The sequence below is a fragment of the Nannospalax galili genome, unplaced genomic scaffold, assembly GCF_000622305.1.
Source record: "Nannospalax galili isolate Female #2095 unplaced genomic scaffold, S.galili_v1.0 scaffold227, whole genome shotgun sequence".
Lineage (NCBI taxonomy): Eukaryota > Metazoa > Chordata > Mammalia > Rodentia > Spalacidae > Nannospalax > Nannospalax galili.
In genome coordinates this window covers 11,135,961-11,150,709 of record NW_008360303.1, presented here as the reverse complement: position 1 = coordinate 11,150,709, position 14,749 = coordinate 11,135,961, and the positions used below count along the sequence as shown (strand labels likewise).

Genomic DNA, 14,749 nt, shown 5'->3' with positions numbered 1-14,749 from the left:
TCCTGCTCCCCCAAAAATGATTATGAAATTCCCAATAGGATTTTCTTCTATTTCTAGATCTCTGCTCATATATGTAAATATGATAAAGTAAATGTTACATAACTTCTACTTCTTTCCCTATTGGATGGTTTGTTATTTTTTTCTCTTATGTGTACAGCCATAAACAAGAAGCCGATGACATTGTACGAGTAGCCAAGACGGCCAACGAAACATCAGCAGAAGCATATAATCTGCTTTTGAGGACCCTGGCAGGGGAAAACCAAACAGCATTTGAGATTGAAGAACTGAATAGGAAGTGAGTCTAATTGAAAAGGGGCTCACAATCCTATCCTTGTAAGCTACCAGTTTCAGGAAGAATTGTGCTGTGGATTTAGAGTATAAGTTCATATGGTGTGATTTCACTTGTTAATCAAGCTTCAGAATGGCAGTGCGATTAGAGCAGGGGTTGTAGAGCCACAGAGATTTTGTTTGATCTGAGTACTCTAACTCAGAAAATGGCAACTGTTAGCCAGATACAGTATTTGAAATGTACCTGTGTTTCAATGGTTAACTATCACCTGGAGTCCTGGAGTCAAGTGTAAAATTCCCCTTTAGTGGTATTATGGTGGCACTCAAAAAGTTAGATTTTGGAATTTGGGGTTAGGGATGCCCAACTTATATATGGCAAAGTAAATAGAATTGATGAAATGAAATGTAAGTTTTAGCTAAATGTTATAAAAGTGAGAACATTTGATATAGCATTCCCTTTGAGGTTTGGGAAATGTCCCAGTTATATAAACTAGATTGAATCTGGTTACTATTGAAATGCTAAAAGCAGCTGTTTTTTTATTGAATCACATAACTTTTTCTTTAGGTATGAACAAGCAAAGAACATCTCCCAGGATTTGGAGAAGCAGGCTGCTAGAGTCCATGAGGAAGCCAAGCGGGCAGGTGACAAAGCAGTGGAGATTTATGCCAGTGTAGCCCAGCTGACCCCTGTGGACTCTGAGGCCCTGGAGGTATGTGTGCACAGGTTCCGATGGTCGCATTGCCTGTCCCTTCGGTCTAGGTGAGAGCCATTTTGACTTTCCTCCTTCTCCCTCCCGGGTCCTCTAGCTGACCCACTGGTAAAAATGAATTCTATTTTAATTGCACAAATAGAACTATAGATATTAAATAGCAGGGATTGCTTTGGAGATATGAATACATCCCCCTAGGTCTTTAATATAAATCTAAACTATAATATATTTGTTACTTAAAGCACAATATGGCTAGACCCTTCCTCTCAGGCGCTGTGTAGTGGAGACCTAGGGAGCAAAAAGAGATGATAGTTTGAAGGTATATATCAGGATGCTCTGGGACAGGTGGCACATTTGGAAGTCGGTAGCATTTTATTTCATCTATACTTTAATCATGGTTCTTGATACAAAACTCTATATAAATGTTTTTACATTAAGCTTGAAATTTACTGTCTTTCTTTTTGTGTCTGTGGTATCAACTGGTACCATGAAGTTTAGGTCTCTTCATTAATACTGTCTGATTCCATATGTATGAAATGAACAAATAGATAAGACTGATCTATGGTCATGTCAGGCAGAACTGTGATAGCTGAGGGAAAGAGATGTGGGGGAGTAACTTGAAAAGGATCCAAGCGAACCTCTTAAGGCGATAGAAATATTCTGCATTTTGACTGAGGTGTGGGCTAGGTAAATGTATTTGTGCAAAAATCATTTATATACCCACAGAGAATTTTACTAAGGTATACCCCAGTTAAAAAAAATAAAATTCATAAAATCTTGACCTGTGGGGGCTGGAGAGATGGCCCAGTGCTTAAGAGCACTGGCTGCTTTTGCAGAGGAACTGGGAGAGTGTTAAGAGATACTAAGCTATTTTCATTAATCTTAATTATTTCATTTCAAATGTTCAGAATGAAGCAAATAAAATCAAGAAAGAAGCTGCAGATCTGGACCGTCTGATTGACCAGAAATTAAAGGATTATGAGGACCTCAGAGAAGACATGAGAGGGAAGGAACTTGAAGTAAAGAATCTTCTAGAGAAAGGAAAAGCTGAGCAGCAGGTTGGTTGGTTTGCTAGCAGCTCTAGTTCTTGAGGCAACATTTTAAGCAGCTCAAGTGTGAGTTGTCAGGAGTGTGACCCCAGTTTCAAAGGCCTTCCCCAGATAACACACACTGGCACTGTGTATACTGTACACTGTGTTTACGCAGAGCTGCGGCTGTGCAGGGCTTGTCTGTTAGGACAAAAGGGCTGGCCTGGGAAGGTTTGTCCTCTGACCTTCCATGTATCTGCAGACTGCTGACCAGCTCCTAGCCCGAGCCGATGCTGCCAAGGCTCTTGCTGAAGAAGCTGCTAAAAGGGGGCGGAATACCCTACAGGAAGCCAATGACATTCTCAACAACCTCAAAGGTATGCCGAGTCAACACCAGCATCTTCTGTACTGTCTCCTTGGGGGAGTTTCTCATTTTTTTTTTTTGCCTGTTATTTTTATTGTGATGCTCTCTGAACGTAATAGTGTGGTAAATCCCGTATGCTTATTACTTAGATTCAGTAGTTAACGATGAGCTTTAACCATACTTAGTTCATCCTCTACTTTTGTTTGCATGTAATACAGTATGTATGTATATGCATGTGTGCATAGGTATGTGTGCACATGTGTGTGTAGGCTTAAGTTGACATTAAGTGTCTTCCTTGATTGCTGTCCTCTTTTATTTGTTGAGGCACGGTCCCCTGCTGAACCCAGAGCTCACATCTGTGTGCTCATATCATTTTGCCCCTGCATTCTTCATTTTGTAAACCAAGGAATGTGTGGGGTGGTGGTTGCACATTAACCATAATCTGCCTATTTAACTGACTTTTGCTGATAAATGGAGGTTATCTTTCATTTTCTCTGCCGCTGGCATCTAATTATTTTTTTTCTTCATTCACCTTAAATAAAAAAATTAAAAAAAAAAAACAAAGGTGCCCAATTTACAGAGTAGCTGATTCAATTCTGATCAAAACAATCATAGGTTCTATAAATGAGAAAGATTTTTTGGATAAATGTTGCAAGTGTGGGCTTTGGTTTCAGGTCTGAGTTTGAATTCTTGCTTCACAAAAGAGCCTCTATAGTCACCAGTCTTTCTCATACATAAAAAGAATGCAGTGCCTGCATCACAGAGATATATAGCTCTAAACTCATCCCTGACAAACAGCAAACACTAAATATGTTGTGGCTAAACTGATGACGTACTCAGTGCTCTGTGTGCAAATACCCTTCCAGGTAAGAATTATTTTTTCAGAAACAGATGTGCGTTCATTTGTTCCTGGAAAATCTTCTGTACGAAGATGTGTGCACTTTGCTCTACTAAGATTTCAGTCCTGGTTTTCATTCTTTGTTTACACTGATTTTTATTGCTCATAAAACAATCCAGTTGCAGTTTCCTGAGAGGTTTTTTTGCCTGTTGGGCAGTTTATTTCGAGTACATACCTTGAACTCTTTAGATTTTGATAGACGTGTGAATGATAACAAGACAGCTGCAGAAGAAGCTCTGAGGAGGATTCCTGCCATCAATCGGACCATAGCTGAAGCCAATGAAAAGACAAGGGAGGCACAGCTGGCCCTGGGCAATGCTGCAGCTGATGCCACAGAGGCCAAGAACAAAGCCCATGAGGCAGAGAGGATTGCCAGCGCCATCCAGCAGGTGAGTGCTCTCCTCTTCTCAAAACAGCCAAGCTCCCAATGATTAAAGAAGGACTCAGTAACAAGACTCTAAATTTCTACTGGCTCTGTGTGGGATCTGAGTTACCAGGAGGAGTTTCAAAGTGCTTGAGAGCCTCCCCCTGCAGAAGCTCAGACGCTTCCTACATAAACGTACTTCCTAAACCTGGGCGGTCTTATGAAGAGTAGTATCAGCATGACTTCCAAGCCCCTGTGTGGAGTTCCTGTAACTGCCACTGGCAGAGGTTTTTGGTCATCTTAAAGATGAATTTCCTATTTAAAGATATAGTCCTCTGTTCTATGCATTTAAAGAAGAGATTAGAACTTATTTTAAAATTAGACAGCTGAAAAAAAATCACAAAAATTGTAATTCCTTTAGAAGAGTTGGCTTTTAGATGAATTATATTTCATTACAATGTTCATGTTTCAGGATGTGGTCTTTTTTTGTACATTATGGTGATCTCCCAAGAATAATCAGGCTAGTTTTGAATTTTTCATATATCCAAGCAAAAGGTCTAGTCAATATAGTGTGGTAGAAAGTGTCTACAGTTAAATTTTTAATTGCTCTCTGTGTGACCTCAGCTATAAATAGCTATAATAGAAAAGAAAATTTAGAGATTGAAGAAGAGAGAGTAGATGAAAGTGCTCTATAAAATGCTCTTATGTTAGGGAATGATTTTCCTTTCTAATGCTAACCCAATAAATGGCAATGTAGGTCATGAGATAGCACAAATCATTGTGGTATTCTTTCTGAGCCATATTTTGAGCCATTTTCCAATTATAAAGAGGAGGACTATGGTTTAGGGAAGCTGTTCTGAGTTTCTGTGTTTTGGTTTTATCAGCAGTTTGTCTCTTTGTGCCTAGAATGCTACCAGCACCAAGGCAGATGCTGAAAGAACCTTCGCAGAAGTTGCAGGTCTGGATGATGAGGTGAGCGGTATGTTGAGGCAACTAGAGGAAGCAGAGAGTGAGCTGAAGAGGAAACAGAATGATGCTGACCAGGACATGATGATGGCAGGGATGGTAAGAGGCTTCCTTGTTTGCTCATGGGCCCAGAATGACGGATGCTTAAGAGTAGAGAGTAGAGACCCCAGCCTGTTGGCACAGTCATTTTCATGTGAACTGGTTTTCATTGCATTATCTGGTCAAGAACTGGGTCAGTGGCTTACATAGAAGACAAAGAATCTGGCTCTTTTGCCAGGTATTGATGTTGTACAATTGTCCTGTCCAAAGCTGCTCTTAGTTAAAAGCAAAACATTGTCTTGCACATTTAGAGATTTAGAACTTTTGAAAACAATGTATTCGTGTTTTTGAATGGGTAGCTGATACATTGGACAGAATCAAAAAGGAATAAAGGAGAATGCAAAAGCGAAATTCTTTCTACTTCCAGAAGCTTACTCCCTGGAGGCCAAGACCAGTTTTACATACAGCACATTTCTGAAGTGTTCACCACTCCACCAAAGCACACCAACCTTACACCTGGTTTAATTCACCTTCTGTGGTGACATGCATAATAACACAGTTTATAATAAAATTGATTTGAGGCTCTGTGGTACAAGGGAGAACTAGTACCCCTCTTCTTTTTTGTCCCCCTCTATGCTATATGTTCTGCTTCAGAAAGAATTTAACAGAGGGATAGTGGGACTGTTACCCAGTGTTGTGGAGCAGTCACAGGAACAGTGTGCATGAGCTTGTCTACTCCCATGCTTGCAGTGTAGAGGCTCAAGTGGAAATTCTAATCAGCATTTCTCTTGTGTACTGAGGGTCGGTGGACTTCATTTTAAAAATTACATTTATTTGTGTGTTTACTTACATGTGCTTGTGGCATGGTGCATATATGGAGGACAGCCCGTTAGTGTCAGGTCTCTCCTTCCACCATCTGGGTCCCAGGGACAGAACACAGATCATCAGACTTAGTGGGCAAGCACTTTTCCCCACTGAGCCATCTTGCCAGTCCTGTGGACTTCATTTTGATGGAAGCATTATATTTAGAGCCTTTGAACGAAAGTAAAATATACATCTTTATGAGTTTCAAAAAAGAATATGGATTTAGTTCAAAGGGTAGAAGGAAAATACCGCTTGTTATTTTTGGTAAATAACTTCTAGAACATATAAGCCCACCTTTCATTCACTGTCTCATTTATATTTCTGTCAGTTCAGAAAGTCCAACATTCAGCCAGTATTGTCTGAATCTGTAATTTTTTTTTTCTCACCAAAAGGGTTATGGTTCTTTCTGGAAGAGGAGGTCAAAGGTCCCAGGTTAAACACAGTGGGGTAGCTCTTGATGGCCACAGTGGAGCCCTGTGTCCCTCTCCCTGAACCCTCACAGGAAAGCCTGTGCAGGCTCAGTAAGAACAGCTGAGATTTGAACTGAAATGAATCATTTATTTGTGAAAGAAGGTTTTTTTGTTTTTTTGCCTTTCTTTTTGTTTTTAAATTTTTCACATTGTTTTGATCCCCAGATGTTTGCTTTGTCTCAACCCCAAAACTAGGAAAAACAACTATGTGGTAGAGATCTCAAAGCTACCCTTTTCTATCTTGACTGGATTTATTGTGAGAGCATCTGTTTTCTGATATTTAGATACTTCCTCTTCCACTGCTGTTTCCTGTGACTCATGCTCAGTGTATTTGTTCAGGTTTCATGGAACTTTCCCAAATATATTTACCTTTGGTTGACTTTGAAAATGTCCATTGTGTGTGTGTGTGTGTGTGTGTGTGTGTGTGTGTGTGTGTGTGTGGGCGGTGTGTGTTTATGGGTTCTTTGAAAATGTCCATTGTGTGTGTGTGTGTGTGTGTGTGTGTGTGTGTGTGCGGTGTGTGTTTATAGGTTGACGGAATTTTCAGAAAAGCTTCACCTGCTTATGCAAACTTGTCAGAATAGGACATCTGATAGTGAAGTTCCTAGAGTAGTCATGTTTTACAGTACAGTTTCTGTGCCCGTCCCTAAATAATAACCCTTTTCTGCTTAATGGGTTTATCATATGTATACCTCTGTGTTCTTTAGTGGGGAAGTGAGAAAGGAGATAGCAGTGAGTTCCTGAATTTCTGAATACATATGTAATGAAGGGCAGCCAGGCATGGTGCCGCACTCCTGTAGTTAGCACACAGAAAGGTGAGCAGGAGGATCTTGTGTTGAAGACTTTTAAAAAAAGCCATCCCGATCCTGATGACTGTTCTGTGCAGTGGAAATAGCAGCATCCTGACCTGAAGGTATGACTCCAAAACCTCCACAGTGAGAGAGGGACTAATTCACACTTAGGAAAGAAAAGGGAAACACATCTGAAGAGATTTGCTGGCTCACTGGAGGAAAATATCTAAAGAAGCTAAAAACATGTAGTCAGAAGTATTCACATTATTTATCCTCTTTCCCTGCAGGCTTCACAGGCTGCTCAGGAAGCCGAGATCAATGCCAGAAAAGCCAAAAACTCTGTTAACAGCCTCCTCAACCAGATTAATGACCTCTTGGTGCAGCTGGGTAAGTACCTGCAGCATCCGTTCAGTCAGTTCTCTTAATGCTGTTCCTGGGATCTGGTGCCTTTGACTCAATCAGATGATACATATCCCTCTAAAGTCATTCATTAGTTTATTAGTATTAATATTTCCTTTAGCTCTTATTTAAAAATGCCTTATACACTGTTTGTGTCTCACATGGTGGAGCCTTTTAAGCTTGCATTATTATAGTGTTGCTCTGTTTGTCAGCTTTAGAGTGCAAACTGAATCATGACTTTGAGTTGGACAAGCACTTTGGTTACCTTGCACAGACTTGCCCTGAATAGAACACTGTGGTCTTTTTACATTTTGAAGATGTGCTACCAGCTGCTGGGGTTCACTTATAGTCCAGGTTCATCATAGCATCAAATGCTGATTTTTCCCCCCTTAGTTCACCCTACTCATGGAGGGATTTAAGAGATTTAAAAATAAAGGCTCAGTGATAGAATAAAAGAAGGCATGAAACTGACCATGACTTTGATGCTCAGAATTCTCTTCATTTGTCAACCAAAGGACAGTTTGATGAGGTGAAAACTGTTATGCCCAAAGAGAAAAAAAAAAAAAAAACCCTGATTGCACACCATGCCCTCCTTTTAATCCAGTTTGGAGGAGAGCAGGCCTCTTTTTAGGGTACATGCACTGAGGCCACCAGACTCCAGTATGAGGTAGCAATACCAAAGCCAAGGCTCTAGGGAGGCATTGTGTTTAATTTGCTAGCCTCTAAAGGCTAGATAACTGTGCTGTATGGATTTTTTTTCTTAAGGGAGATAATTTTTTATCTATCTCAAATATCAATAATGTAAATGATGTGCCAGCTGATGAGCTTAAAATGAAAGTAAGCTAAAGGAGAGGATTTTATGGAGGAAACAATCAGACTTTATAATTAGTCAGATTGGGGTTAGAATTTTTGCTCTATCACCTATAAGTTTAGACAAACTTGAACAAATTACTAAACATCTGAGCATCACTGAGGTAGACTGCTCTTGTGAGAGTGCTTGTCTTTGTGTCTGTTGTAATTTACTGTTCTTTCAAAAAGAACTTTTTTTTCTTGCTACATTTAGAGCAAGGAGTTGCTGATAGTATTTCAGCATTTCAATTTTAGTCATTTTTCATAGCAAAGCTCCCAATAGTGTCTTAACTCTTGAAAGCAGGATGTGACCTCCAAGCCAACCCATCTTCCCTAGAATCTAAGAGGCTGCAGGCGTCTGTCTTGGTGATTTGAGTATTCTTTGATGACCCTGAAATAGCACAGAGGTTATACATGCAGACCTGCAGAGGATATTAAATGTTACAAAATGGCTTTCAGATGCATAAGTGAGGCTTAAGGTCTAGGTCATGGTAGCTGTGCTAGAAAACATTCTGTGAGCATCTGGAGAGATGACTTAGTGGTTCAGAGTACTTCCTGCTCTTCCTCAGGACTAGATTTTGGTTCTTAGCACCCATATCAGGTGACTAGCAATTGCCTGTAACTCCAGGTCCAGGGAATCCAAACCCTTCTTCTGGTCACCTTGGGTACCTGCATACTTGTGGCATACAGTCAAACACAGACAAGCATGCACACATGCATGCACGCTTGTGTACACTCACACGTAAATATAAAAATAAAGATCTTGGGGGGGGGGGAGAGATTCTGCAAGGGTTGGAAATATGGTTCAGAGGGTAAAGGAGCTTGCTGCCAAGCCTGCTAACCTGAGTTTGATCCCTATGACCCACATGGTGGAAGGAGAGAATCAACTCCTGCAAGTTTTTCTTTGACCCACCTACATGCCACGGAGCATGTGAATACACACGTGTACACATGTACACGCACAAAAATAGTATATAAATAAATGTAAAAAAAAATTAAAGCATTCCATGAAAACCACTTCCTCAGGAGAAAAGCATCTGGCCTAATAGTCATGATTTGCTCTGACCCATCCCCGCTGGGTTGTGCCCTTGAACACAGCAGCACCTGCAAGTCAGAGATTCCTTTGCACTATGGCTGCTGCTGGGTTTAGTTTGTAAACAGGAAAGAGGAGACACTTAGGAAGTGGTGTTCCAGTTCTTACTGAATGTGCCTGTTCTCTCTGCCTTCTTGGACTCTACAGGACAGCTGGATACAGTGGACTTGAACAAGCTAAATGAGATTGAAGGCACCCTGAACAAAGCCAAAGATGAAATGAAGGTCAGTGATCTCGACAGGAAAGTGTCTGACCTGGAGAATGAAGCCCGCAAGCAGGAGGCGGCCATCATGGACTATAACCGAGACATCGAGGAAATCATGAAGGACATTCACAATCTAGAGGACATCAGGAAGACCCTACCATCTGGCTGCTTCAACACCCCGTCCATTGAAAAGCCCTAGTGACGGGAGGGCTGGAAGGCAGTGTCCCCTGGCTGGGGAACATTTGTGAGGCCACAGAGTGCCTTGATACAAAGATTACATTTTCAGACCCCCACTTCTCTGCTGCTCTCCATCACTGTCCCTTTGAACCAAGAAAAGTCACAGAGTTTAAAGAGAAGCCAATTAAACATCCTGAACCAGGAACAAAGGGTTTCGCCTAATAAAGTCTCTTTTCCACTCATGTTGCTACCTTACCCGAACTTTCCCTCCTCACTGTCCTGACATGGCATCCTCCAGTGGCATACATGTATCATGTGAACCTTTGCATGCCATGGCAGACCAAGCAACCCTCCCCTCACACCGATACCAGCAGAACCTCCTCAGTCTCAGTACTCATGTTTCTATGAAGGAAATATTTGGCTCCTAACTGTAGCATTGAGGTGGCCAGTATGTCCAGTCCATGGATACAGAAAATGCCTCTGCGTCTTCTGCCCTCCTGCTTTTAAGAAAAAGGAAATAAACATCCTGTGCCAAAGGTATTGGTCATTTAGAATGTTGGTAGCCATTCACCAGTTGTGCTAGCTGTTTTGAGTGTAGGATGCTGAGCTATCTCAGCTAAGGATGCAATTATGTATGAGTCTCCAGGAAAACGTGGCTCAAAGAGGCTGAAGATTTTCTCCTATATTAATATAACAACTGACTAGGAAGATAAACTTTTTTCAACTCCTTAGGCAGCTGATAATACAAATCCAGATGGGCAGCTTGTATTTACCACTAGACTAGTTAACATCTTTGGATATTCTTATAAATGGGGCTTAATACAGAAGAAACAGGGGTATGATAACCACTAAAGTTTTTTCCCAAGTCAAATTCTTAGAGCTTTGTTAGTATGTTAGTCTTGAATATCTGTCAGATAGTTAAGATATCTGTCAAAACAGTTGGTCTCTAAGATCTTGGCCAAAAAAAAAGAAAAACATAGTTCCTTGTCTCCCAGTCTTTTCTAGAAAAGGGATGAAACTGGGATGTGACTTACGTCACTAGGATTCCATATATGCATTTATTTCTTGATTGGAGAGAGATGAAACATTTTCCCTTAGCTCTGGTTCTCTTCTTATGTTTCCATTTTTCTGGAACACCTCACAGTACATCACTGTTTGCCAGATCCTGGTGGCAGATGCCAGCACTCAGTATTTCACAAGCTGCCCACACTGTCTGGTTCCTGCATTTTGTGACCCAACCTGCTGTAAGACTTTTCTCTACACGAAGAGGGAAGAACCTTACGTGGATATTCCTAGTGAGCTTCTCAACCTTTGATCCTCAGCTCTGTGGTTTTCTTAAGACCACAGTGTGACAGTTCCCAGTCACACTCCCCTTCCTACCTACCTGCCTTTGAGATTCATATATAGCCTTTAACACTATGCAATTTTGTACTCTGTGTAGCGGGGGAAAGAAACTATTATCTGACACACTGGTGCTATTAATTATTTCAAATTTATATTTTTGTGTGAATGTTTTTTTTTGTTTATCGTGATTATAGAGTAAGGAATTTATGTAAATATACCTGGCCCTCCTAGAATGGCTCTGTCTGTTCACTTCTTTGCTCATTTTCTCCTCACTGGCACAGTGACTCTGTACAACTTCTTCCCTTCCCACCCTTTCTTCCAATCATACCTGTTCCCCATTTCTTTGCTCCAACTCTGCCTCGTGTTTGCAGCATCTCCATTGTCTGACCTTAATACCCACCTGCTCACTTCCACACCCAGACTGAAGAGGTAACTTGGGCCCTCTTCACTGTAGCCCTCACCATCTGAGCTGCAGCGCCATGCTGCTCTCAATGCCTGCCCCAGAACAGATACCAGGCTGACAGGGTAAGATAGTCAGGAAAGTTCGCTGATGGGAATCTTCTACACCTTTCTAGTAATGTCCTTTCTATTCATTCTCTAATTTGGATGTGTCAGTTTAAGGGAGCGATGATGACTGAGCACTTTAGGGCATCAGGAATAGTGCTACTGATGGGTTCATGGGAGAGGCTTTCTGCTCAGGTCTTGATCCTCTTTCCTCTTTCCTTGGGGTGCACAGAGATTGCCATAAATGCTTGGCTCAGCATCCCTGAGCTGACACCCTTCTCCTCCGAGGCCTTTCTGCTATTGCTGAAGGTATTGCAATTTTCTCGCCAAGTTTTCATGGCAGTGCCAAACAGCTAGTTCCTCTTATTAAGTGGTCACCATCCTAATATGCATTTTGGTCACAGTTGTATGAAAAGGACTGAAAATAGACAGCTGAGGTCCTTTGGGTCCAGCAGATCTAAGGCAATAGTGGAGTGTTTTGGTTTGGTTTATTTGTTTACTTTTCCATCTGTATGGTATATTCTAAAACAGAATTTTATTTTTAAAATGGAAGTTCTTTACCAGATAATACCTTATTTACACTCCTGAAAGATAGCCATTATTCTGTATAGTTCCAATTATCTGTATTTTATGTCATAAAATTGACAGGATGGCTGCTGCGGAATGTGAGTGTCACAGGGAATAGATTGTTACTCTTTTCCCCTGGAGTTTTCCCTTTGGATTCCAGCTGTGGCCTTTTATAATGTGCCTTCACTTTACCTGTTTGCCTTAATCTCATCAGTTTTGCTCTCCAGGGTGGTTAATAAAGCGCAACACTTGGCATTTTTTTATGTTTAAGAAAAAAAACAGTATTTTATTTATAATAAAATCTGAATATTTGTAACCCTTTATATTTTGTGTGGCCTAAATGTGCTTAGGGACATAAAATATTTTAAAGGATATAATGAATGGAAAGTGCGCGTAGTGTCTTTGAGTGACTTATTTAATTGAGAACAATCCAGTGCTATTTTTTGTCTGTTATTTTTGCAGTGTTAGGAATTGAACTCAGATCTACTCAGATGCTAGGCAAACACTCTACCAACTGAGATATATTCATGTCTATTCAGTACCTCCTCCTCCATTTCTTTTGTTAGCATAATGCATTTTCCTCCCCTCCAGACAAGGTCTCACTAAGTTGCCTAGTCTGGCCTTGAAACTCACTCAGTAACCCAAGCAGACCTTAAACTTATGATCTTGCTGCTTCAGCCTCTTGAGTAGCTATGATCATAGACCTGCACCACTAGGCCCCACATTTTTAACTTTAAGCTGGGATGCTTTAGTGTCATTGCAGGCTTATTTAAAAAGCTTGGTTGTAAGCACTTTAGGCTTCTCAGATACAGACTCTGTTGCATTACTAGAGCTCAGATGCAGACCAGGACCATATAGAAACTGGTTGTTGTGGCACATGTCTCTAATTCCAGTACTCGGGAGGTTTGGGCAGCAGGGTGAGCCAGCCTGGGCTGCAAAATGAGACCCTATCTCAAGAAACCAAAAATGAGGCTGGGGAGAAGTTCAGTAAGTAAAGAGTTTATTGTGATCATGAGAACCTGGAGTTGAGTCTCTAGGAGCCATGTAAAGCAGGATATGGCAGCCTGTGTCTGTGATCCCAGCAGGAGTCTCCCTGGGAGCTCCCAGACCAGCCTGTCTGGCACTTGCAGTGAACAACCAAAGGGCCTATGTATCAAACAAGGTGGAAGATGAGGAATCACACCAGGGCTGCCCTCTGACCTCCACATGTGCTTGTGTGCACTTAGATTCACATACTGGAATGCATGCACACACAAGCACACAACACACAAAAAGAAACCAAAGAGTAAAATAAAACAAGGCTGTGGGCCTGTTGGACCCCTAGGATAGTCTCAGTACCCCGTTAACCACAACAGAACTCCTTTTAAATGACTTAGACCCCCTGATTAAAGCAGTGCATGTATAAAGCTGCCTGTGCCTGTCAGTGTGCAGATGTGTTCAACTAGAGATGATTTCTTCAAATGAGGAGGAGTACTTTCAAACCTATGCTAGACTAAAAGGAAAAAGTAGACAGACTGCATTAATAAGTCGGATTTGGCTCATTGTGCCTTGCCTCAGGTGGCGGGCAGAGCAACCTAAGACCAGGTGAGCCATTTTGCAGCTAGAAGTGGCAGGAAGGCTTTGGGCCTGCACAGGTCTCCCCTTAACTCTCCATTGCTCTGCATATCACCCTGAGTCCCTGTGGATTCTGTGTTACGTTTCCTAAAAATAGGAAAAGTTATGGCTGTGGTACCTGCAAAGAATCTGGGCTCTTCTAACAGACTTCTGCAGAAAAAGCTTTAGAGGGCAATAGCTACTGGTTTTCTCACCCTGTGATTGACATTTACCTGGATGGGTCCTCCCATTCATAGGGACTGATTGAGAGGCAAGTAAAAAAATATTTCTAGTTGCCATATTGGGGTAATGAGTGGGATGGTTAAGAGTTGCTGTCTTTTTAGAGATGGCAGTTTCTCAAAATTTACTACCAGAGCCAGGTGTAGTAGCACATGTTTTTAATCCCAGAACTCAGGAGGCAGAGGCAGGCAGATCTCAGACCAGCCTACATAGTGGGTTACAGGCCAGGTGGGGCTACAGAGAGACCCTGTCCCCCACTCCAAAAAAAACCAACATAATCTGATTCAAAATTCCCTCAGAGTTTACACCTTAAAAAAACATTCTAGCCTTTTCATAAATCTGAACTCACCAGCTTCATTTCCATTAAGCCCCAAATGGAATAGCTAGCACCCAACAGGAAGAAAGCAAGGGGCACCTACCTGAGACACAGAGGGACATGGCCTGCAGGAACATCAAAGCTCACAGGCTTATGGAAACAAGAATGTGGGTACTTTAAATGGCATGTAATTGTGTCTGTCTACCCTGCGTAGGTTTCAATGAAGTGAGTTGTAACAATTAGAGTGGGGACCTGGAAAGATGCTGGCTGGTTAAAAGCATGTCCTCTCAGTAATAAGGACTGGAATTCAGATCCCAGCACCCACATCTGGTGGTTCACAAATGCCTGTAACTCCAGCTCCAAATGATTTGACACCCCCTTCTGGCCTCCTTAAGCACACATGTGTACACACACTCACAAAGATCAGTAAAATAGATCTTTGAAAAGTAGGGGCCTGGAGATATGATTAACACATATGATCTTGCAGACTGAGTTTGGTTCCCAGCAGCCATGTTTGGAAGGCTAACAAATACCTATAACTTCAGCTCCAGGGGGATCTGACAGCCTCTTTTAGAAGGCTTGGACACCTGCACTCATATGTGTCCTGACTGAATTTTCTGTAATTTTTTTTTTTTTAGAAAAAGAACAGGTGATACAAAAAGCTAAGTGAAATGAAGGGA

The 14,749-nt window shown here is 41.5% G+C and overlaps 1 protein-coding gene across 1 annotated transcript in view; it reads left to right on the top strand.

Annotated features, from left to right (window-relative positions):
- The window catches only part of Lamc1 (laminin subunit gamma 1), a 130,182-nt gene extending 117,939 nt beyond the window's left edge, over positions 1 to 12,243 (top strand). The window contains exons 21-28 of the mRNA XM_017795894.2: positions 158 to 295; positions 854 to 998; positions 1,907 to 2,056; positions 2,289 to 2,403; positions 3,478 to 3,677; positions 4,559 to 4,717; positions 7,070 to 7,169; positions 9,271 to 12,243. Of these exons, the coding sequence (XP_017651383.1) occupies positions 158 to 295; positions 854 to 998; positions 1,907 to 2,056; positions 2,289 to 2,403; positions 3,478 to 3,677; positions 4,559 to 4,717; positions 7,070 to 7,169; positions 9,271 to 9,527 (1,264 nt within the window). The 3' untranslated portion in view covers positions 9,528 to 12,243. The remainder of the gene's footprint in view (positions 1 to 157; positions 296 to 853; positions 999 to 1,906; positions 2,057 to 2,288; positions 2,404 to 3,477; positions 3,678 to 4,558; positions 4,718 to 7,069; positions 7,170 to 9,270) is intronic.
- Positions 12,244 to 14,749: the final 2,506 nt, after the last annotated feature.